Below are 22,754 nucleotides of genomic sequence, written 5' to 3' on the forward strand. Positions count from 1 at the left end.
AATGTTGTTATCTCTGGGATATCAGTAATTTTGGTAATATCAAAACTATATCCAGCTGCCTTTCTGAAGTCTGTCTTATTGGGTCTTCTCCCTTCCTGAGGATCAACTCTGAGTGGCTCCTGCGAAAAGCAAGTGCCATGGATTAGGATCCATGATGAGAGGAGAAAACCTTGTACCTTTGTTTCCAGAAACAACAGAAAGCTGGCTATTATTGTATCTTTGTGGCATGTGGACCTTATTTATCTGTAATCCATTCTGGCCTAAGACTGCCAAGTGTGTTTTCTTCAGAATATATTCCACTACATCTCTAGTAGCAAATCTAAACATGCTTTACCTTCTCAGCTGGCTACACATAATATTAGAATTATTGATGTGTGTGTTAGTCGCTCAGTTGTGTCCGACTCTTTGTGACCCCACGGACTGTAGTTCAGCAGGCTCCTCTGTTCATGGAATTCTCCAGGCAGGAATACTGGAGTGGGTTACCATTCCCTTCTCCAGGGGATCTTCCCCACCCAGGAATCAAATCCTGTTTCCCCCATTGCAGGCAGATTCTTTACTGTCGAGCCACCAGGGAAGCCCTGAATTATTGATAGAAAGCAGAACTTAGTAAGCACAGAATCCAGGGGTTCTCAAATTTTAGCATGCATTAGAATCACCTGGCTGGGCTTCCCAGGTAGTCCTAGTGGTAAAGAATCCACCTGCCAATGCAGGAGATCAGAGATGTGGGTTTTGACCCCTGCGTGGGGAAAATCCTCTGGAGGAGGGAATGGCAACCCATTCCAGTATTCTTGCCTGGTAAATTCCACAGACGAAGAAGCCTGGTGGGCTACAATCCATGGGGTCGCAAAGAGTCGGGCACAACTGCGCATGTACGCACGCACGCACGCAATCACCCGGAGAACTCATTAAAAACACACATGCTTCAACCCCACCCTCAGAATTTCTGACTCAGTGGGTCTTAAATGGAGCTTAAGAGTTTGCATTTCTATCAAGTTCTCAAGTGAAGTTATTGCTGTTGGTCCAGGGTCCACACTTTAAGAACCCCCACTGTCGTCCATTGGTTCTCAACCCTATGGCACTGTAGACCTAATTGCCTTAGAAAACAAAAAGCTGGGCCCCACCCCTAGAGATTTGGTGTCAAGATGGTCTGGAGTTAGAGACCAGGCATGGTTATTTAAAAACAAAAGACAAACCTTCTTGGACCTAGTAATATGCAGACAGAGTTGAGAACCATTGATCTAGCCCAGAGGACTTAATCTGAAAAGAAATGGAAGCCAGAAAGTTTTAAGGCTTACCCAGAGAAATGCCGCCACGGTCTGGGAGTAGGACCCCAGATTGCTCGTGTATGGCTTTTTCTGTTGCACTGCCTTGCCTTCCTCTACATGCATAAGCAAATGTGCTTTGACATCGTTGTTCCTGCTTTGCGTGTTCTCAGTTTCAGCTTCCATAGGAAACTGGTGCTTCTCTGTGTCCTTCCCTGAACCACATTTCTCAAATACTCTTACGGATACTTTTGTTTCTGCCAGTCTGTTTAGTCCTGTACTTAGAAGTCTAACTTAGCTCTGGTTTTCTACATTTTGAATATTTTTGAACATTTAATTCTGCTGTTGAATATGTTTTTGAGAAGAAAAAAGTCCCGTCCCCCTGCCCCCAGCTTTCTTATTCTACCTCTTTGTTTATTATAGAAATTATAGAGTTTCTGACTAGATACGTTCAATCTGGATGAGGGCTTTAACACCCTTCTCACTTTTCCTAAGCTGCTTTGCTTTCGTTTCCACCTTATTTCCCTAATTAATTCTTCAAGTGTTTCCCTCTTCATCTTTCTTTAATAATAATTTGCTAACTTCTGATTTGCTGCAAGTCTTCTTTCAATTTGCTTGATCCTTTATCTAAATTGGTAGAATATGTTAGGGAGCAGTATAGAATTTCAGTCCTAGGACTTCAAAGTCTGCTTTTCCATATATTTCAAAGTCTGCATGGGTGGTGGTGTTGTTGTTGTTTTTTTTAATTTGAACCGGTAACATTTTTTCAATAATTTTTGGTCATATCCTTCACTTTATATCTTTGATTTTTAAACACGGCATTCAGTATCTTTTCACCTTTTTATTGATTCTTCCGTGACTAGGCATCACACCTAAGTTCTCTTGTACTAATTATCTTTTGAGTTGCCTCTTAGAGAATCAGCTGCTTCTGTAGATTCTATAAGGCAACTCTTTCAAAGCACATTACAATATGGAATAGTAATAGTTTGCACTTGGCCGATATTTTTGTAACATTAGAAAATTATTGGATGATTTTATATGAACTTGATTTTCTTTAAATTATTTCAGATCTTTTTTATTCTGCGTAAGAAAAATAGTCAAGTGACTTTCCTGCATGTCTTCCATCATACCATCATGCCATGGACCTGGTGGTTTGGAGTCAAATTTGCTGCAGGTAGCCAAGGGAGAGTTGGGATTATGTGCTATAATTGGTTACATTTCTGTATGCTCTAAGCATAAATTCTATCTTTAAGTGTGATTTAAAAGAATCCTAAAACATCAAAGAATCACTTTGATCAAACTTCTGACTTTCATTAATTATCTGAAACATAAACACAGGACTCATAACTAGATCTTCCCCCACTCCCCAATACTCTTTAATATGTATGACCTTTGGGTATAGTCTTCTACTCATCCTTTAGTTGTTTTGCTTGGATTTTATTCATTTCCTATATAATTCTATACATATTTTAAAATAAGTAATAAATGATAAAATGGTAAAATCCTTCATTTTATAGAAATATAGTTAGATAACTATTGCTTATATGTTTCCAGGAAGTTAGAATGCTTATCTCAAGTTCCATGTCTTCTTTGCTTTCAAATTTCCAAAAGCTGATACACCAACAACTCTTTAAAGATGTGTCAGATTACAATTGTCCCACCTTCCCTAAACATCCTACCATATTAAAGGATGCTTTGATTGTTTTTTAAGGTCAAAAATAGTTTAACTCAAAAGCTTGGCGAACAGATTCTTTAGTTGATTTTTATTTTAGGCTTCTGAACATCTAGAATATGAGAGAACAGGAAGGTAAGTACTTTTACCTATCATAAAGTTTTCAATAAGTGATATCCTCAAGGTTATAGTCTTATTAGCAAAAGTTGTCTGGGGGATTTATTTGTTCTAGTTTCTTCAATTTAAGAAGTCTTCCTGTAGGCTTGCAGGCCATTCTAGGCAAAGCTTTAACATTTCTATGGACAGCTCACCTCTATTGGGCACTCTGACTTTGTAAGACTAAAGGAAAGAGAAACTACAATTGAGGAACTCTTGTTTGAGTTTTAGACTCTCTAGACATGGGGAGGAGGGTCGGGGGTGGAAATCTGCATGTCTCAGAGCATGAAGGGACATAGATAAGCCAGTGGCTAGAATAGGATGCCAGAACCTAGGGGAGCTGGAAGGGCTGGCCCTACTTTGACCCAAGGGCATCAGATTTTCCAGTATGTAAAGTAGCTCCTTGCCAAAAATTGGCATTTATCTGTTGAAGACTTTTTTTTAAAGGAAATGTAGTTGTTTTTCTTATAATGTATATATATGAATTTAAAAATTTAACCCACATTATAACAAGAAGGTCTCATCTGAGTCCGTTTCACAAATCGAATGTAGTTACATTATTTAACCTCCATTATTTTACTTTGCTTTCCATGCTTTTGTTTTCTCTTGCACGTATATTGCGCCTCTCAGTTCTTTTTACAGTGATATTTCTTGACACTATTTCTTTTGGCGGAAATTAGAAAATACCTAAACATCCAGTAATCGAATGGTTGTGATGTCTTGTGTTTATAATTGTGAAATGCAAATGATTTTGAGAAACATGTAGCTCCAACTCCTGTTAAGCAGCTTGGCTCCTAAATTTATCAGAAATAGATGGCTATTCTTACTATTCTATTTTTAAAGTATGCTAGACAAGGTGTTTTCACACTCTTCAGTTCCGTTCAGTTCAGTTCAGTTGCTCAGTCGTGTCCGACTCTTTGCGATCCCATGAATTGCAGCACGCCAGGCCTCCCTGTCCATCACCAACTCCCAGAGTTTACCCAAACTGGTGATGCCATCCAGCCATTTCATCCTCTGTCGTCCCCTTCTCCTCCTGCCCCCAATCCCTCCCAGCATCAGGGTCTTTTCCAATGAGTCAACTCTTTGCATGAGGTGGCCAAAGTACTGGAGTTTCAGCCTCAGCATCAGTCCTTCCAATGAACACCCAGGACTGGTCTCCTTTAGGATGGACTGGTTGGATCTCCTTGCAGTCCAAGGGACTCGCAAGAGTCTTCTCCAGCACCACAGTTCCAAAGCATCAATTCTTCAGCGCTCAGCTTTCTTCACAGTCCAACTCTCACATCCAAACATGACCACTGGAAAAATCATAGCCTTGACTAGATGAACCTTTGTTGGCAAAGTAATATCTCTGCTTTTGAATATGCTATCTAGGTTGGTCATAACTTTCCTTCCAAGGAGTAAGCATCTTTTAATTTCATGGCTGCAATCACAGAACTTATTTGTTCAGATATCTTTCAAAAGACCAGATTATTCTATTCCAACACTGAAGAATAAGTATAAATTAAAAATAAATAGGAAGACAGTACCCCCAAATACAGTAATTAAGAGATACTGACACAAGGGGTCTCCCTTTCCTTCCTTATCCATCACTGTATTTTCTAAATTTTCTTGTTGGAATATCTGTTGATTCTATAGTGGACTAGCAAACACTTGAACAGCATACCTAATATCTGTTCAGTGACAAATACAGCAACAAGAACAAGGGTGTTTCCAGAAATGTGGTGTGGTGTTAGCTTTCATTCCTAGAATAAAACTGTCCAGCTTTATCTGTCCTTTCAAAAACCAGAGCACAGCTGATCTCTATCTAGTATTTAATTTCCTGTTTGCCTATTGTACTCCTCCCTGGGATAATAGCAATCCAGTTTTTCTTTTGAATGTGATGAAAATATTTCTGTGGCAGGTTTTTATATTAATTATGTATATACTCCCTTTCAGAGATACGGAGAATTGTGACAATTACCCAGGTGGTTCCTTTATATTTTTTCCAAACCAAAGAAGTAAAATGTGATGGTACTAATTATAATTCATTTTTTGCAGAACTATTGTAAAGAAGAAAGCAAGCTTACAAAGTACTTTATAAGAAAAGTCTTCCAAAGGAGATATGAGAAGTATTACTAATTAAAATGTGATTGCTATGTGAACAAACATGAAAGTAACTCACCAGAAAACAATCACTACTAGAGAAAATAAGCAAGCTAATTTGATTTGATAGCTTATTTTAATCAGTAACCCTAACTATAAACACTCTTAGCTACACTATGGCCATGCTAAATTCCTGTCCATAGGAGCCTCATTTTAGGACACTCAAATGGTGAAAGTTTCTGAATGGAAAATAGAATCTGGTCTGATTCATTATCAAGCATGAAATAGATTTCCTGTGTATCTGTAATTGTGAGACAATGGATTTGAAAAGTAGCTGGCTTGTCCCCATTTAAGTAGCTTAACTCATAAACTCTTCTATTTTTAAATTACCCTAGAAAAGGTGTTTTTACACCACACTAATTTATTTATTTATGTTTCTTTTGGGAAAAAGACTAATCCAAATGTAAATAATAGAAGCTGGAAGTTTGTTAATAAGTTTAATTAGTTCAGTTTCTTCTTACTTGAAATTTGTGATAATGAAAGGATTAGCTGAAATTTGATTTATTCTATTCAGGAGAGGAAAGTTTATGAAATATAGTATAGCATGAAAAAGACTTTTCATATTTAAATATGAAATTTTAAAATATTTATTTTAAAACTACTTACTTTTAAGCAGTTTTAAATATTATTTAAAACAGGTTATTTTAAGGAGTACTTTGGCAATGGTAACATTTAGAAGTATCTAGCATTGTTGCAATTATGGATGATTTTTTTTAAAGTAATTATTTCTGCTATGAAGCAGTTTTTTGACATTTGTCCTTAGAAGATTGTAGTCAAAGTAATACATTTCAGTTTTGCTTTAAACTTTCTATAAATCACAGTGTTCATGAATTCAGTCCTTTGTCTAATGTAATTAGGCAAATTTGTGAGATTTTGTTTTATTTCTGAAATCAAAGAATATTAGAGTAAGTAAAATAGAATATTTTTAGAAAAATTTAAATTCCAAGTCAACATTACTAAGCTGAATCAGGCTGTATGTAAAGAATGAAGATTCTTCTAAATTGTTCATCTTAGGAAGGAGACACTGGGGAAGAGTTTTGTTTTCTTCCCCCACCATCTACTAATCACTTTGTTTTCCCTTTCCACTGTACTACTGATTCAGTTAGGGCTTCCCTGGTGGCTCAGCTGGTAGAGAATCTGCTTGCAATGTGAGAGACCTCGGTTTGATCCCAGGGTTGGGAAGATCCCCTAGAGAAGGGAAAGGCTACCCACTCCAGTGTTCTGGGCTAGAGAATTCCATGGACTGTATAGTCCATGGGGTCGCGAAGAGTCAGACATGACTGTGCGACTTTCACTTCATTTCACTGATTCAGTTAAAGACAATTGAAAGAATCTTGGCTTATATTTACTTCAGGGTCTTCTATCCTAACTTGCCTGGAAAATCCCATGGACGAAGGAGCCTAGTCTGCTGCAGTCCATGGGATCGCTCAGAGTCAGACATGACTGAGCAACTTCTCTTTCACTTTTCACTTTTATGCACTGGAGAAGGAAATGGCAACCCACTCCAGTGTTCTTGCCTGGAGAATCCCAGGGATGGGGGAGCCTGGAGGGGTGCTGCCTATGGGGTCGCACAGAGTCAGACACGACTGAAGCGACTTAGCAGCAGCAGCAGCAGCTTCTATCCTAAATCGAAGGTGATCAGTGGGAAATGTGGTAGGATTAGAAGAGGAAACCAAGATAGGAAGGCACAATTAATAATAGTCAAATGGAAACAGCATCAAAATGGTTTAACAATTAATAAATGTTTATTTTGGAAAAACAGTGATTGATTAAAACAAACTTAACATAGCTTACTTATGAAAGCCAGTGGTTCTACTGCCAAAATTTTGTGGCACTAAAAGTATTGAAAACTATTAAGAGTGAAAAAAAGTTAATTTGATTTTACACAATAATATGTAAGAAATGTATATATAGATTCTTAGTGGCTTAATCTGTAATAACTCAAATTGGAAACAACTCAAACATCTTTTGATTGGAGGGTGGATAAATATGTTGTGATGAATTCATATCAGGTAATACTACACAGCAATAAAAGGACAATTTATGTGGATGCATCTTAAAAACAGTATGTTGATTAAAAGAAGATAGCCACAAAGAATACATCCTGTATTAATTCTAAATTAACTAATTAATTAACAAAAGTAATTAATTCTATTTATATGAAGTTTGTAATAGGCAAAACTAACAGTTGATGATGGAAGTCAGAATAAAAGTTACATTGGAAGGAGTATATTCATTAGAAGGGGCACATGGGAACTTTATGTGGCATTAGAAATGTCTTATATCTTGAATTTGGTGGTGGTAACATATTTTAAAAAATCATCAAGTTATACACTTAAGATTAGTGTACTTTGTGGCTTTATATGTTAATTCTTACTAAAAATGAATTTGATTACTATTATTTAGCAATATATTATATTTAAAAGGTAATTCCACTTAGTTTGTTAAGGTAGGTCCAAATCACAGGAAAATCTTAGTGTTAAGATAGAATAAATAAAGTCGTGCTAATTTATTTTCCAGGATTTTATTTTATATTTTACAAAATGAATGTAGTATCCAGCTCCCTCTAATTTTATAGATGTTTAATAATAATGATATTTCATATTTATTTTTCTTCCCACTAAAATTAAAGAAATATACTAAAAGTTCAGACCAAAATATATCTCATCTTAAGGAACAGTGCCCCTATTTTATGATATTTTTTTTCCAGGTGGTTTGGGAACATTCCATGCCTTTTTAAATACAGCTGTACATGTAGTCATGTATTCCTACTATGGACTGTGTGCACTGGGACCAGACTACCAGAAGTATCTGTGGTGGAAAAAGTATTTGACGTCATTACAACTTGTGAGTAGTTAATTTTCTTTAAAAGCAGATATTAAACTAAACTGGGAGTCACTTGACTTCTTTATGAATGAGGATATTAACGAAAGGGCAAAGTTTGCAAAAGATAGGAATATAAATTGCCTGGCCTCTAAGGCATCCCGGGTGGCACAGTGGTAAGGAATCCACCTGCCAATGCAGAAGATTCAAGAGACACGGGTTCCATCCCTGAGTAGGGAAGATCCCCTGGAGTAGGAAGTGGCAACCCACTCCAGTATTCTTGCCTGGGAAATCCCATGGACAGAGGAGCCCGGCAGGCTACAGTCCATGGGATCGCAGAGTCAGACATGACTGAGCACACACACATGCATGGCATACCATCATTCTTTATATCTTCCGTGAACTTTTGTCAGGAACTTTATTGAAAACAAAGTATATTTGGTAGCCAAGAGGCTCAGACAATTAAACTAGCATGTGTGTTTTTATACCATCTTTATATTATTTTATGCATTTATATGAGGAGGAAATGGTAGCCCACTGCAGTATTCTTGCCTGGAGAATTCCATGGACAGAGGATCCTGGCAGATTACAGTTCACAGGGTTGCAAAGAGTTGGACACAGCTGAGCAACTAACACATACACAACATGGATTTATATAAAATAAATTTATTTATGATCAAAATAATCTCAAAGTCATGTGAACCTCATTAGATATAATATTAAATTAGAAGTTAGAAATTCCATATGCTAGGTCTAAATGACCTTGAGGGAATGTAACTTTCATGAGCCTTCCTGTGTGCCTGCCTGCCTAGTCCTAACATTTACAAGTTTATCTTTCCTCCAGTTAGTAAAGTATTGTGGGAATTAAAGGTGTAGAGTGGCGCTGTAAAATACATGTTGACAAAAGTGACAGCATCCTAAATAACCAAACGGAAGGAAATTATTTTAAGTCCTGCTTGGAAATATTACAAATTTCTGAAAATTATTCACAAGTCCTTTCTTTTTAAGCATTTTATGCAAATGGAAAGTAATATATGTTTATTGTAGAGAAATTAGAACATCTATACTGCATATAGAATTTGTCTTAGGCGTTTTTTATCACTTAACATACTCTTAAGTGTTGTAAAAACTTTTTAATAATATGGAAAAATACTTATATAGGGAAGATACATGCTGTTTATTATTTTTTCAAATGTGTTGATAATATTTACACAAACACACCTGCATAGAATGCTGAGGATGCTACTTTGACTTTCTAAAGTTTCATTTTCTCATCTGCAAAATGAGAGGAATAATTGTAGCTACAGCACAGAAATGTCTTAAAAGTTCCTTGAGATAGTGCAAGGAAAGTTGATGATGATAATAACAAGAATGATATAAAAATCATAACTATGGTTAGAATAGATTGTGGGTAATCATTATTTATTTTTATGTGTAGATTTTTTTTTTTTATATGTGTAGATTTTTAGTTTTCCAAAATTTCTACAGAACATGTGTTACCTTTTAGTCATGAGAAAAAAGGTATCCAAAAAATCTGGACATTAGCCCAAAACATGTAATATGTTCTTTTAAGACTGTGCAGAACGTTCTGGGACACAGAGCCCTTGGTCATATGATGCCCTCTTACTGCTTGAAAATTCTCTGCTATAGCTGGCAGATAGGATATATTTTTGTCTACGACAGTGGAGGACTGCTGGCAAATATGAAGACTCAGTGATGCTGTGGTTCCAATAAAGTAAATGAATGGGTCTCTAATTAGAATGTTTTTATTCCCCGCCCCACCCCATCCTCAACTGAAATAGCCAGGTTAACAACAGAATGGCATGTTTGAAATCAAGCTGTCATAGAAAAATTAGGCCATAAGGTAGTGGCCCTGAGTGTATTTCTTCAGACAAGACCTCAAGTTGAGACTGACGGGTCTCTGAGTGTTAAAGCGCTGCTGCGCCGTTCTGCACGTGTGCGTGCTCAGTTGTGTCGGACTCTTTACGACCCCATGGACTGCACCTGTACAGCTCCAGGGAATTTTCATAGCACTCCCTGGAGTCGTGTGCTTTGGCACCACTGAACAATGTTCCAAATTCCCATCTGCATTTTGACATTGTTCCACCTACTCTCACTCCCTTGGAGGCTAGATTGAAAGATAAAATTCCCTGTTCAACAGTGGCCTAGATGCGGTTGGAGAGTGTTTAAATATAAGCAAAGAATGTGTTAAATAATTGCTCCATTGTGATTCTTGGGAGCTTAACAGTACTTTCCATTCTTCTATCTGTTAGATCCAGTTCGTTCTTATCACCATCCACATCAGCCAGTTCTTTTTCATGGAGGATTGCAAGTACCAGTTTCCAGTCTTTCAGTACATCATTATGAGTTATGGCTGCATCTTCCTGCTGCTCTTTCTCCATTTTTGGTACCGTGCTTACACCAAAGGTCAGAGGCTACCCAAAACTGTGAAACATGGAATCTGCAAAAACAAAGATCACTAAAGTTCAAGTACAACATAAGTCTATGAAAAAGATTGATATCTTGTCTTCCTTGACAATCAAGAGATATTTCCATGTGCAGTGCATTTTGTATATTTTTCAAAACCAAAAGCTTGTATTTTTATGATAAGTTATTGGGGTTGCTGGTATTTGAGAGCCCAAAGCTCCCAGAGAACAGTCTTCTGATAATTAGAGCCTAAAGCAGCCAGTTTTTCAGCTGCTTTTAAACCTAAAGATCTTATTTAGCACATTTTTTAGATTGAAAGAAGGATGTGAAACAGTACAGTAATCTTCAAAGAAACCCAGTATACATGAAAAATATCATTTGATATTTTGAGCATGGGAAGAGATCCATGCAGTACAGAAGATTCCTTCTGCAGGGTCTGAAAACCTTTAACTATGGGCTCTGGCTTTGTTGCTTGTTGACTATATTCAGAAGACACTGTATTTACTCTAAACTTAACTTCCCATTCTAAAGAGCTAACGTGGTTTTGATAAGTTATCATTTAAAATCACTAAGTCATTTTTAATGAATCTCTTAAATAGCCGGCACCAGTTTTGCTTGTAAGACTTCCTCCCAACACTTTTGCTTGGTAAACTGTTTAAAGGTAACAATCCTTTAGGTTAGTACATTGATGTACTTGATACTAAGGCGGAGTTAATATTTTGAAAACAAGGTGATTTGTTCTGATGGCTTAATGAACACTTTACTGTTACTCTTTTGCACTGAACTTTGCATATTTCTGGGAAGCGGTGAATTTGGCCAAGGAAAAAATACATAGTTGTCTGTAGTATTGATGTAATGTCACTTTCTCATATGATCATGGTTTAAAGGATTATTTTGGTTAAATATATATTGGTTAGATGTGTAAGTGCTCATATCATTAGCACACATTAAATGATTTTATACATAGTTTTCCAGGGGTGGGTGAAGAGTGGCTTGTGAAGCAACTGGAAGCAAATGGTGGCACAGAGACTATCCAGGGAAGACTTGGTGATAGGGGTCTCTCATAAAGAGAGCGAGGGAGAGAGACTGTGTAACAGTTATTGTTATAGATTCACTACATGGAAAAATGTTTTCCAGAATTATGAATTAATTAACAGCCTAGAATTTTTCTTTTTACATATTTATGAGCTATATAATGAAGAACTGCAATGCATTTTGTATAGCTTTCATTTCTTTAAAATTGCTGCTTTCTAAAATTCTCTTGTTTTCACATTTTGTTGGGGAACCCAACTACTGATCAGTAGAGTTTCACCCAAGAAATAGCAATAGTTGGGCATTTCTGAATTTTTCCATATCGCTCTTTTACTTGTTATACTTGATTTTAAAAGGTTGCTTATGCTTGTGTCAGTGGAAGCTATTGGTACCCAGTCATTGTGTAACACATAATGATACTTATTGAACAACAAAGACTGAGTTTCTACCAACTATACATCCATAGAGTTAAGTGTCTCCCTCCTAATCCATTCATTTATACCATGGCCTTTTCTCTTCACATTCAGCAGGTTCATAAGTTTATTTGCGTGTAGTGATTTCACTTTCTTACAGTATGAAATGATGAAGGTTGGTAAAAGGAGAGATTACATTTAAAAATAAATAAATAATAACAGGAAAGCAAAGGTAAAAGAAACAGCAGCTCTAATTTATTTCTCTATGAGAGTCTTAGGGTCTCCTTAAATGTTTTCCTGTTTTGGCTCTTCAAATCCAGCCTAAGCTAAAGTGAAGAGGTATGGTAGATGCTGTTACACATACGCACAGTTCCCAAAGACCCCAGTCGGGTAAAGACCAAAAGGAAGCAAAACTAAAAGAAGATAAAACAGGAGAGCTGGGTTCGATCCCTGGTTTGGGAAGATCCCCTGGAGAAGGGAATGGCAACCCACTCCAATATTCTTGCCTGGAGAATCCTATGAGAAGAGCCTGGTGGGCTACAATCCATGGGGTTGCAAAGAGTCGGACACGACTAAACGACTTTCACTCACTTGGTATCTTTGCATACTTTCTGCCTTGTACTGCACAACCTCCCCTCATCTTCCTGTAGCCTTTAAAATGATTGAGGTGCCTATGAACTAATAGCCACATGTGATGGAATCACACTGTACACTGTATGAATAGGAGTAGAGAGTTAGAATGTTACATGAAAAGAAATCACAGCTGGCAGAGGCAACCTCCATGTGAATGAACATCAGCAGATCAGAGTGCCACTGGATGCAGGACTGGGTGGGTATTGTTTTCTTAAATGGCTCTGTGGGTCACAGAAAGTTTCTGTTGGACTTCCATCCCGCTTTTCAAGACTTCCTTGGCTTTGGGTGTGCTTTGCTTACCTGACAAGTAAAAAGGCCAGCTACAAAACCTGGCTTCTGATACAAAGCTGAATTCTTTAGAACCTATAGCTACATTATAAATAAATACAAATATAAAATTTTAAATATCTGTGGGACATTGCCTTTTTACAGTCTTAATTGAGAAGACTGCATTGTTACATAAATTATAAGATTATGAAGTTGCATTTCTTCAATTATCCCTTATTTCTGTTAACTACTTTAAAGACTGTGGAAAACTCTGTGGAAATTGTCAAAGTTTGGGTCTGATTTTCAGTGTGTGTATTATAATAATAAATTCGTGGTATTGCATGTCTATGTGTGTATGTTTTTCATTTTGGAATCTTAACTACGTATGTTTGCATGGAAAGATGGTGTTTTAATCTGCATATTCATTTAATCAAATCATTTCACACACTTGTTGTACCCTTGCTATGTTTAGAGCCCTGTGCTGGACACTGAAAGTGAAAGTGAAGTTGCTCAGTCATGTCCGACTCTTTGCAACCCCATGAACTATAGTCTACCAGGCTCCTCCGTCCATGGGATTTTCTAGGCACGAGTACTGGAGTGGGTTGCCATTTCCTTCTCCATGGGATCTTCCTGACCCTGGGATCGAAGCCGGGTTTCCCACACTGTAGGCAGATGCTTTACTGTCTGAGCCAACCAGGGAAGTCCTGGACATTAGAGTGTTACAAAATACAAAGATGCCTACCTACCACGTGGGACTTTCCTGATGGACCAGTGGTTAAGACTCCACACTTCCACTGCATGGGGCACAGGTTCAATCCTTGGTTGGGGAACTAAGATCCCACATGCTGCACAACACAGCCTAAAAAACAAAAATCAAAGATGCCTACCACGTAGTTGATACCCCCTGGAGCTTGCAGGATGTCAGAGAAGATTGTGTTACAGGGAAGTCTATGGTTGGTGTCATATGAGTAAAGGTCCTGGCACTTAGTAGCAGGGAAGTCTCCATGAAGGTATGTAAATGTGGGTCATGTACAGATTATCAAAATGGGAAGTGGGTTAGTGGAAAGAAATAACAAATCGAGGTCCAGAGGCAGGAAAGTGTAGGAAATGGCCAGCAGACCAAATTAGAGCAAGGCATCCTCAGATATGCAGATAACAACACCCTTATGGCAGAAAGTGAAGAACTAAAGAGCCTTTTGATGAAAGTGAAAGAGGAGAGTGAAAAAGTTGGCTTAAAGCTCAACATTCAGAAAACTAAGATCAAGGCATCTGGTCCCATCACTTCATGGCAAATAGGTGGGGAAACAATGGGAACAGTGAGAGACTTTATTTTGGGGGGTCTCCAAAATCACTGCAGATGGTGACTACAGCCATGAAATTAAAAGACACTTGCTGCTTGGAAGGAAAGTTATGACCAACCTAGACAGCATATTAAAAAGTAGAGGCATTACTTTGCCAACAAAGGTCCGTCTAGTCAAAGCTATATATAGTTTTTCCAGTAGTCAGGTATGGATGTGAGAGTTGGACTGTAAAGAAAGCTGAGTGCTGAAGAACTGATGCTTTTGAACTGTGGTGTTGGAGGAGACTCTTGAGAGTCCCTTGGACTGCAAGGAGATCCAACCAGTCCATCCTAAAGAAAATCAGTCCTGAATATTCATTGGAAGTTCTGATGCTGAAGCTGAAACTCCAGTACTTTGGCCAACTGATGTGAAGAACTGACTCATTTGGGAAGACCCTGATGCTGGGAAAGTTTGAAGGTGGGAGAAGAAGGGGACAAAAGAGGTTGAAATGGTTGGATGGCATCACTGACTCAATGGACACAAGTTTGAGTAGGCTCCGGGAGTTGGTGATAGAGAGGGAAGCCTGGCGTGCTACAGTCCGTGTGGTCGCAAAGAGTCGGACATGAATGAGTGACTGAACTGAACTAACTGGTGAGACTATGAAATAGCACAAGCACAGAGAATAAAAGACTTACCAGATTTGAGTGGGGAGGAAAAGAAGATTGGTTCTTACCCAAGAGGTTAAGGACCCTTGGGTTATGATACTTCCACTCCAGAAGGTAAGTGTATTGTTGACTGGAGAGGAGATGAATGGGTGGGAAATGAGGACAGAAGTTTCTGTAGACATTTCTAGCAGACGCAATCACAATGAAACGCTTACAACACGTCCTGTTATACCAAGTTGCCCCAGAGAGAAGACCAGAGGGCTCTTTCTTTTAGTGGCTAACTGGGTGTGGTCATGGCTTTGACTGACAGCTGCCATCAGGTCAGGCTGCGCATGCATATATGATCCAACCAACAGCACCACCCTTATCATCTAAGTGAGCACCTATATTCAAGCTGCAGCATTTTTAAAATATCACTGTACTTTGCATATATTCTAAAGTCAGCAGGATTCAGTCCATTTAGGGAACAGCCTGGTTACTAAAGACAGAAGGTTTGGTACAAGGTATTATTGGCTACAAGTGTCCAGGCTGTTCAAGGGGACATTCTGTGCCCAGGTTGCTCACGGGGACTTACAACTTCAATAGGCCTGATGTATGCATCTGACTACCTGAACGTGCAAGCTCTGGATTCAGAGCTGCTGTCTTCTATCTTAAAAGCTGAATGAACGCTTGTCAGCATGTCTTCCACCTGCTTTGCATTGTCCTGTTCATGAATCTGTTTCTTTTTATTCTCGTGCCAAATATCCTACTTTGAGCCCAGATAGTTTTGCCCAGATGAGAGCATTATCCTTGGTCTTTTTGCATTTTTACCCATCATAAGAACTTTGTATCCAGCTAAGCCACTGTCATGGAGGGCAGGTGGGGGCAGGAGTTGAGAGCACTGACTCTGGAACCAGCCTCCTGGTCAGATCCTGGCTCTGATATTTAAAGCTGTATGACCCAGGTGACCTCTCTGAGTCTTAGTGTCCCCCACTAAAAATAGGGACCTTGGTACTACTTCCTTCAACGGTTCAAGTGGAGATTAGATAAGTTAATACAGGGAAAGCTTTTAGGGCAGCACCTTCCTTCCAGTTCAGGCCCCAAACCTCAAAGTCATCCTCGACTCCTCTCTCTCACTCAACAACAAAGGCTTCCTCTTAAAGTAGCAGCAGAATTTGACCACTTCTGGACCCTCATCATGTCGGCCTGTATTTTTAAAATAGTTTCCTCTCTGACTCACTGCTTTGGCCCATGTCTCCATACAATGCATTGTCTACACAGCACCCAATGTCATCTATTAGCAAATTGATGCACGTCACACATTTACTCGAGACCCAGCAATGGCCTGTGATTTCACCCAAAGATGAAGCCAGAGTCTCCACGATGGTCTACAAGGCCTTCCAAGGTCTGTCTCCACTGCCGTTGCCCCTCTGTCCTCATTTCCTATGACTCCCTACTCGGCTTCCTCTGGCCCAGACATGCTGGCTTCCTTGTGTTCACTGGCCTGTGCTAAGCACAGTCCCATCTTAGGCCCTAAGGTTTAGCTTTTGCGTCTGCCTCAGGGTCACTTCTTCTTGGCCAAACCCTTCATTTCCCTCCAATCTTTGCTCAGATCACGCTTTCTCAATGAGGCAGGCCCTGTTTACCCTATTTTCTACTGCAACAAGCACCTCCCTTTGCCTTGTACTTTCTTTGTTCCATACAACTATTATTACCTTCTAACATGCCCTACAATGTGCTTAGTTATTATTTATATTGTTTGAAGGTGAAAAGTGAAAGTGTTAGTCGCTCAGTTGTGTCCAGCTCTTTGCAACCCCATGGACTATAGCCTGCTAGGCTCCTTTTGTCTATGGAATTCTCCAGGCAAGAATGCTAGAGTGGGTAGTCATTCCTTTCTTCAGGGGATCTTCCTAACCCAAGAACTGAACCAGGGTCTCCTGCATTGCAGACGGATTCTTTACCATCTGAGCCACCAGAGAAACCCCCATTTATATTGTTTTTTTAGAATGTCTTTCTTATTAGAAAATAACCTTCTTGAGGGCAGACATTTTTGTCTGTTTTGTTCACTGCAAGTTCCTAGAAAAATGCTGGCATATGACAGGAGCTCAAAAAATATAAGGTTCTCTTTCTCTGCTCATTCTTTTACTGACTTATTCATTCATCCAACAACAGTTTATTAAACTAGTATGTATCAGATTCTGTGCTGAACACTGAGCATAAAAACCAAGTCAAATAATAGCAATCCCCACAGAGATTTGCACTTGGGTAGAGGGAGACAAGTAGGCAAACAAGTCAAGTATCCCAGCGGAAACTGATTTTTAATCTGCATGATGTAGTGACACAAAGGAGAGAGAATTTTCCCCGGCTGAGGGCAGGACTTCAGAAAAGGATTGAAAGAAGAAGTGGTATCAGCTGACTTGTGAAAGATGAGAGGCTGTTTGTCAAAGAGAAAATGAAGACGAGAGTGTGCCCAACAGGCAATTCCAGGTGAGAAAAGGAAAGAAACAGCCTGGCATGAGCTTAAGGGAGCTTTGTAAGGTGAATGCAGTGTTTCTGCTTCAAGGGTGCAGGCCCAGGCCCAAGACTGATTGGGAAGCAGGAAGGAAGAACATGTGGTGAGTTGATTTTGGACATGTTGAGTTTGAGGGGCATCCCTCCATCTAATCTTTTCCTCAGGCACTAGTGTGATGACTGTTCTTTTTAGGCAATGAGATGAGGAGAGAAGAATCAAGGGTGGTAGGTAAAGAAATGTGGGATTGAGGGAATTTTTTTTTAAAGAAGAAGAAGCATACACATGTTTATTTCCTCTAGGGATGGCTTGAGAAGAAGAGTGAAAAGTTGCATAAACACAGTGGGGAATGGATGCAGCCAGGGACAGAGGCAGATTTCAAATAATCCCCAGCCTCTAGCTGAGGAGAGCATACATTTGTAGTGGTCCTGATGCACATAATTGTGTTAGCCCATGATCTTGTGGGCACAGAGAGGCTTGCATTGACCAAGGTAGGGATTTGCAAGAAGGATGCAGCAGAACAAGGAAAGGAGAATATTAAGAATGACAGTAAGAGCAGATGAAGTGATGGAGGTGAGTAAAATCAGGATTCTCAAACAACAGTGGTGCTTACTAAGCTCCTTATGTGTCTCATGCAATTATATCCTCAGAACATCCCTACAAGATAGGTACAATAAGGAAAATACAGATAAAGAAACTAGCACTTACAACATCTAGGTAAATTGCCCAAGATCAGGCAGTTATTAAGTGGTAGAATGCCTGCATGCTCAGTCAGGTCTGACTTTGCAGTCACATGGACAGTAGCCTGCCAGGCCCCTGATGCCAGGCTCCTCTGTCCATGGAATTTTCCAGGCAAGAATACTGGAGCAGATTGCCATTTTCCTACTCCAGAGAATCTTTCTGACCCAGGAATCAAATCTGTGTCTCTTGCATCTCCTGCATTGGCCACTGTGCCACCAGGGAAGCCCATAAGGTGGTAAAGCTGGTATCAACCCAAATCTGTTTGGTTTCTTACTCCTACTCTTAAATCATCGTGCTATAGGGCTAGGAGGGGTTGATGGAATAAGGCTGTGAACTGATTTGTAAGTTCAACCAGGAATGATGAAACCCAAAATAACAGTTACTTTTGCGACCCCATGGACTATAGCCCACCAGGCTCCTCAGTCCATGGAATTTTCCAGGCAAGAGTACTGGAGTGGGTTGCCATTTCCTTCTCCAGGGGATCTTCCCAACCCAGGGGTCAAACCCAGGTCTCCCATACTGCAGGCAGACGCTTTACCGTCTGAGCCACCAGGGAAGCCCAAATAAGATAGAAATTCTTTCTCATGTAAAGTTCCAGCCATATGCAGTCAGAGCTGAGTTGGTTGCAGTCAAGCATGAGACCTAGAAACTTTCTATCTGGTAGCTCTATCATATGTCACTTCCATTCCCATAGTTATCTCATGGTCCAAAATGGGTGTTGGAATTCCAGCCATTATTCATATATACATGTTTCAGCCAGTATGAAGGAGGAAGAAGATAAGAGAAAGACTTGATCCCTCCATTTAAGGATGCATAGCAAAAGTGACCAGAGAAGGCGATGGCACCCCACTCCAGTACTCTTGCCTGGAAGATCCCATGGACAGAGGAGCCTGGTAGGCTGCAGTCCATGGGGTCACAAAGAGTCGGACACGACTGAGCGACTTCACTTTCACTTTTCACTTTCATGCATTGGAAAAGGCAATGGCAACCCACTCCAGTGTTCTTGCCTGGAGAATCCCAGGGACGAGGGAGCCTAGTGGGCTGCCGTCTATGGGGTTGCACAGAGTCAGACACGACTGAAGCGACTTAGCAGCAGCAGCAGCAGCAGCAGCATTATGTATAGTAACACTTGACGATACCCCCTTGAGAGCTAAGCTTCTGCATAAATTATCTGGAATTATTCTGCTTGAGTAAGTTGCCTATTCTCTCCCATTTATTCATTCTCTCATTTATTCATAATCGTAGGGACTCATGAATATCTATTGTATACTTTGGGTGATAATCTAATACTACCTCATTTAATTTGTTGCTCAAATTCTTCCAGCTTTGGCCATTGGGAGCTCTCCCAGGTGGCTCCTGTGTCACTTGGACATATCTCTATGTCCTTACTGTCTGGCACTGCAAGATGCTCCAAACTTATCTTGCATATTTTCTGCCCTAGTCCTAGAATCTGCCAGTTCTCCAAGGGCCCTGGTTTTTTTGACTGGAGAATGGTGTTAGAGATCAAGACGTAGCACCAGGTGTGCTCATTACTACTGGGGTGTCATTGCTTCCAGACCCTCTCAGCTGACAAAGCAAGGAAGTATATGTATACACTAACCAGTTTATATGCATATGTCTATAAATGTTTCTATACGTAACATCTGTATCTATATGAAGATAAGCAAAGTTCATATTAATATCTTCAATTCTAATCCATTACTAAATGTATCACTCTAGCTTTGCCCCTTGCTTATCTGTAACTCCATGAGAAACCTGACTGCAGTATCTACCATGCATTTACTTAATAGTTCAGTTCTAGTATACATAGGTAACAGTTTCAGAACTGTTAACCCACAGCCCACTTAGTCAACTAGAGTTCCTTTTCTGTTTAATTTAGAAACTCTACTCATTCCCACAATTACTTAGATCAGCAGCGTTGCCCCTAATCCTCTTCAATGAGGTTGTTTCATATATTTGTAGTACAGTTAGATTATTTTGTCACATTCTACCTTCTATCTTGGAAGCCTCTCACCTTCTAAACAATTTTAAAAATGTTTTGCATCCCTTTAGGTTGACTCTTCGTGCTTTAAAAGTCTTCTGAGTTGTGACAAATATGTGGTGTCAGATATCCACCATTATCACGCAGGATAGTTTCGCTGCCCTAAAAAATCCTCTGTGATTCACCAGTTCAACCTTTTCTCACTTCGAATCCCTGATATTCACTAATCTATTTACCATCTCTATCAGTTCAGTTCAGTTCAGTTCAGTTGCTCAGTCGTGTCCAACTCTTTGTGACCCCATGAATCGCAGCACGCCAGGCCTCCCTGTCCATCACCATCTCCCGGAGTTCACTCAAACTCCCGACCATCGATTCGGTGATGCCATCCAGCCATCTCATCCTCTGTTGTCCCCTTCTCCTCCTGCCCCCAATCCCTCCCAGCATCAGAGTCTTTTCCAATGAGTCAACTCTTCGCATGAGGTAGCTTTGCCTTTTTCAAAATGTCATATGAATAAAATCATGTGGTATGTAGCCTTTTCCAGATTAGATAGTTTCACTTAGAAATATGCATTTAAGATTCCCCCTTGTCTTTGTGTGGTTTGAGAGTGCATTGCTTTTTACTGCTTAATAATAATTCATTGTCTGCATGTACCACATTTCTTTATTCATTCACCTATTGAAGGGCATCTTTATTGCTTCCAGTGTGGGAAGATTATGAGTAAAGCTGCTATAAACATTCATATGCTGATTTTTGTGAGGAAGTAGGCTTTCACATCAGGTGAGTGAATGCCTAAGAGCACAATTATGTAGTAAGACCATATGTTGCTTTGTAAAAAAACTGCCAAAATTTCTCCCAAAGTGGCTGTACCACTTTGCATTCCCACCAGCTATGAATGAGAGTTCCTGTGGTTCCACATTCTCTTCATAATTTGCTAGATTCAGATTTTTGAGTTTTAGACGGTCTAATAAGTATATAGTGTTATCTCAGTGTTGTTTTTTTATTAATTTCCACTTTCCTTATGACAGGTAATATTTCAGTTTAGTTCAGTCACTCAGTTGTGTCCGACTCTTTGAGATTCCATGGACTGCAGCACCTCAGGCTTCTCTGTCCATCACCAGCTCCCGGAGCTGGCTCAAACTCATGTCCATTGAGTCAGTGATGCAATCCAACCATCTCATCCTCTATCGTCCCCTTCTCCTCTTGCCTCCAGTCTTTCTCAGCATCAGGGTCTTTTTCAATGAGTCAGTTCTTCACATCAGGTGGCCAAAGTATTGGAGCTTCAGCTTCAGCATCAGTCCTTCCAATGAATATTCAGGGTTGATTTCCTTTAGGATTGACTGGTTGGATCTTTTGCAGTCCAAGATAATATTTAGTATAATCAATTTCTTTTTGTTCCTCACATGGAATGCCTTCTATTTTCTGATCTTTGCAAATTTCCACACATTATCCAGCCTTTGTTCAAGTGCTTTCTCATCTGTGAAATCTTTACAGGCCTTATGAGCCCTTATCATCACCTTTCTCATTTGACTTTCTATTGGCATTAAGTGGAGTGACATCATGCTTGTATCTAACTTGGTCACATTCGGCTACAGATCCACAGTCTTTACCTGTGATTATGAAACCCAAGCTTTTTAGTTTGCAGCAAATGTATTTGGAGGCCAAACCTGACTTGGGCAATGAGAAACCACCTTTTTATTCATCCGCACAGGGTGAATATTTATATATTTTACAGCAGATATATGGATGTGTTTGATTATGTAGTGCTGCCCGAAACTGTACTGTGATGTTAAATGATATACTGCTCATGTACCACATATTCTCCTTAAAAACATCCTAGGTTACATTTAGTAATCCTCAGTGGAGTGGCATTATTTAAATTGCAGGACAGGGGTGGGGAAGAAATGGATCTGAAGAGGCTAAGAGATTCCTTAGGCTTCTGAGAGTAGGGGAAACCTTCACCTTCCTTTGATAGTATCTCTGGAGAGAAATGGCTGCAGGCCATCAGACAGGTCCAGAGAGAGCCTCATAAAGATTTCTGGGCTGTGAGGCTGATCCTAATGTAGAAAGGAGCTACTGAATCCTTGGGGAGAGGGAGAGAAGGTCAGTGGGCATCATGAGAGCCATCTCTAAGATCAGATGACAAAAATTATTCTCCCCTACCCAACCTTCCCATACCTTGAGAAAATCATGGAAAGAACTGAGGGTATGTTTTAATCTGTTAAATAGGACCAAACAGATAATAATAATAATAGTCAGGGTTAGAAATTAAGTTGGACTATAAAAAAACAGAAAAGGTTCTATTTCTTGAAGTCATGAGTTTGGGGGCTAAGAATCATCCATGATATTAAGAAGAAGTTACATCTAGTCCTCACAGAGAAGTTGATCCATGTTACTGAAATAAACTGCCTAAGGTCTCACATCTTAGATGTCCTTGAATCAGCATCCAAACCTGAGTACCCATTCACAGATCTGTGCAGTTTCTGGTTTCCATTAGTAGACATCCCTGTGGCATCATGTGGTCTGATTGCTTATGTTATGGTTCTGTTCCATCTATTTTCCCCACTTGTGTACTGTGTAACTCTCCAGCTTCCTTCTTTGTACCATTTTTCAAAGTGAAGCAAGATAAATGCTTTCCACAATTCTCTTACCCATTGTAAGAGTAATCACAGTTCCCGAGAGAGGAGCTCTAAGACTGTGATTTTTAAGAATATAAATCAATTTCATACCTATAGGCAAACTAGCCTAGTATGGCAATTCTTCATCTAAAATCT

General features: G+C 39.5%; 1 protein-coding gene across 1 annotated transcript in view; it reads left to right on the forward strand.

Moving 5' to 3' along the window:
- The window catches only part of ELOVL7 (ELOVL fatty acid elongase 7), a 77,076-nt gene extending 63,907 nt beyond the window's left edge, over positions 1 to 13,169 (forward strand). The window contains exons 6-8 of the mRNA XM_061393465.1: positions 2,331 to 2,436; positions 7,943 to 8,079; positions 10,329 to 13,169. Of these exons, the coding sequence (XP_061249449.1) occupies positions 2,331 to 2,436; positions 7,943 to 8,079; positions 10,329 to 10,538 (453 nt within the window). The 3' untranslated portion in view covers positions 10,539 to 13,169. The remainder of the gene's footprint in view (positions 1 to 2,330; positions 2,437 to 7,942; positions 8,080 to 10,328) is intronic.
- Positions 13,170 to 22,754: the final 9,585 nt, after the last annotated feature.

Source organism: Bos javanicus, chromosome 20 (assembly GCF_032452875.1).
Source record: "Bos javanicus breed banteng chromosome 20, ARS-OSU_banteng_1.0, whole genome shotgun sequence".
In the NCBI taxonomy this organism is placed as follows: domain Eukaryota; kingdom Metazoa; phylum Chordata; class Mammalia; order Artiodactyla; family Bovidae; genus Bos; species Bos javanicus.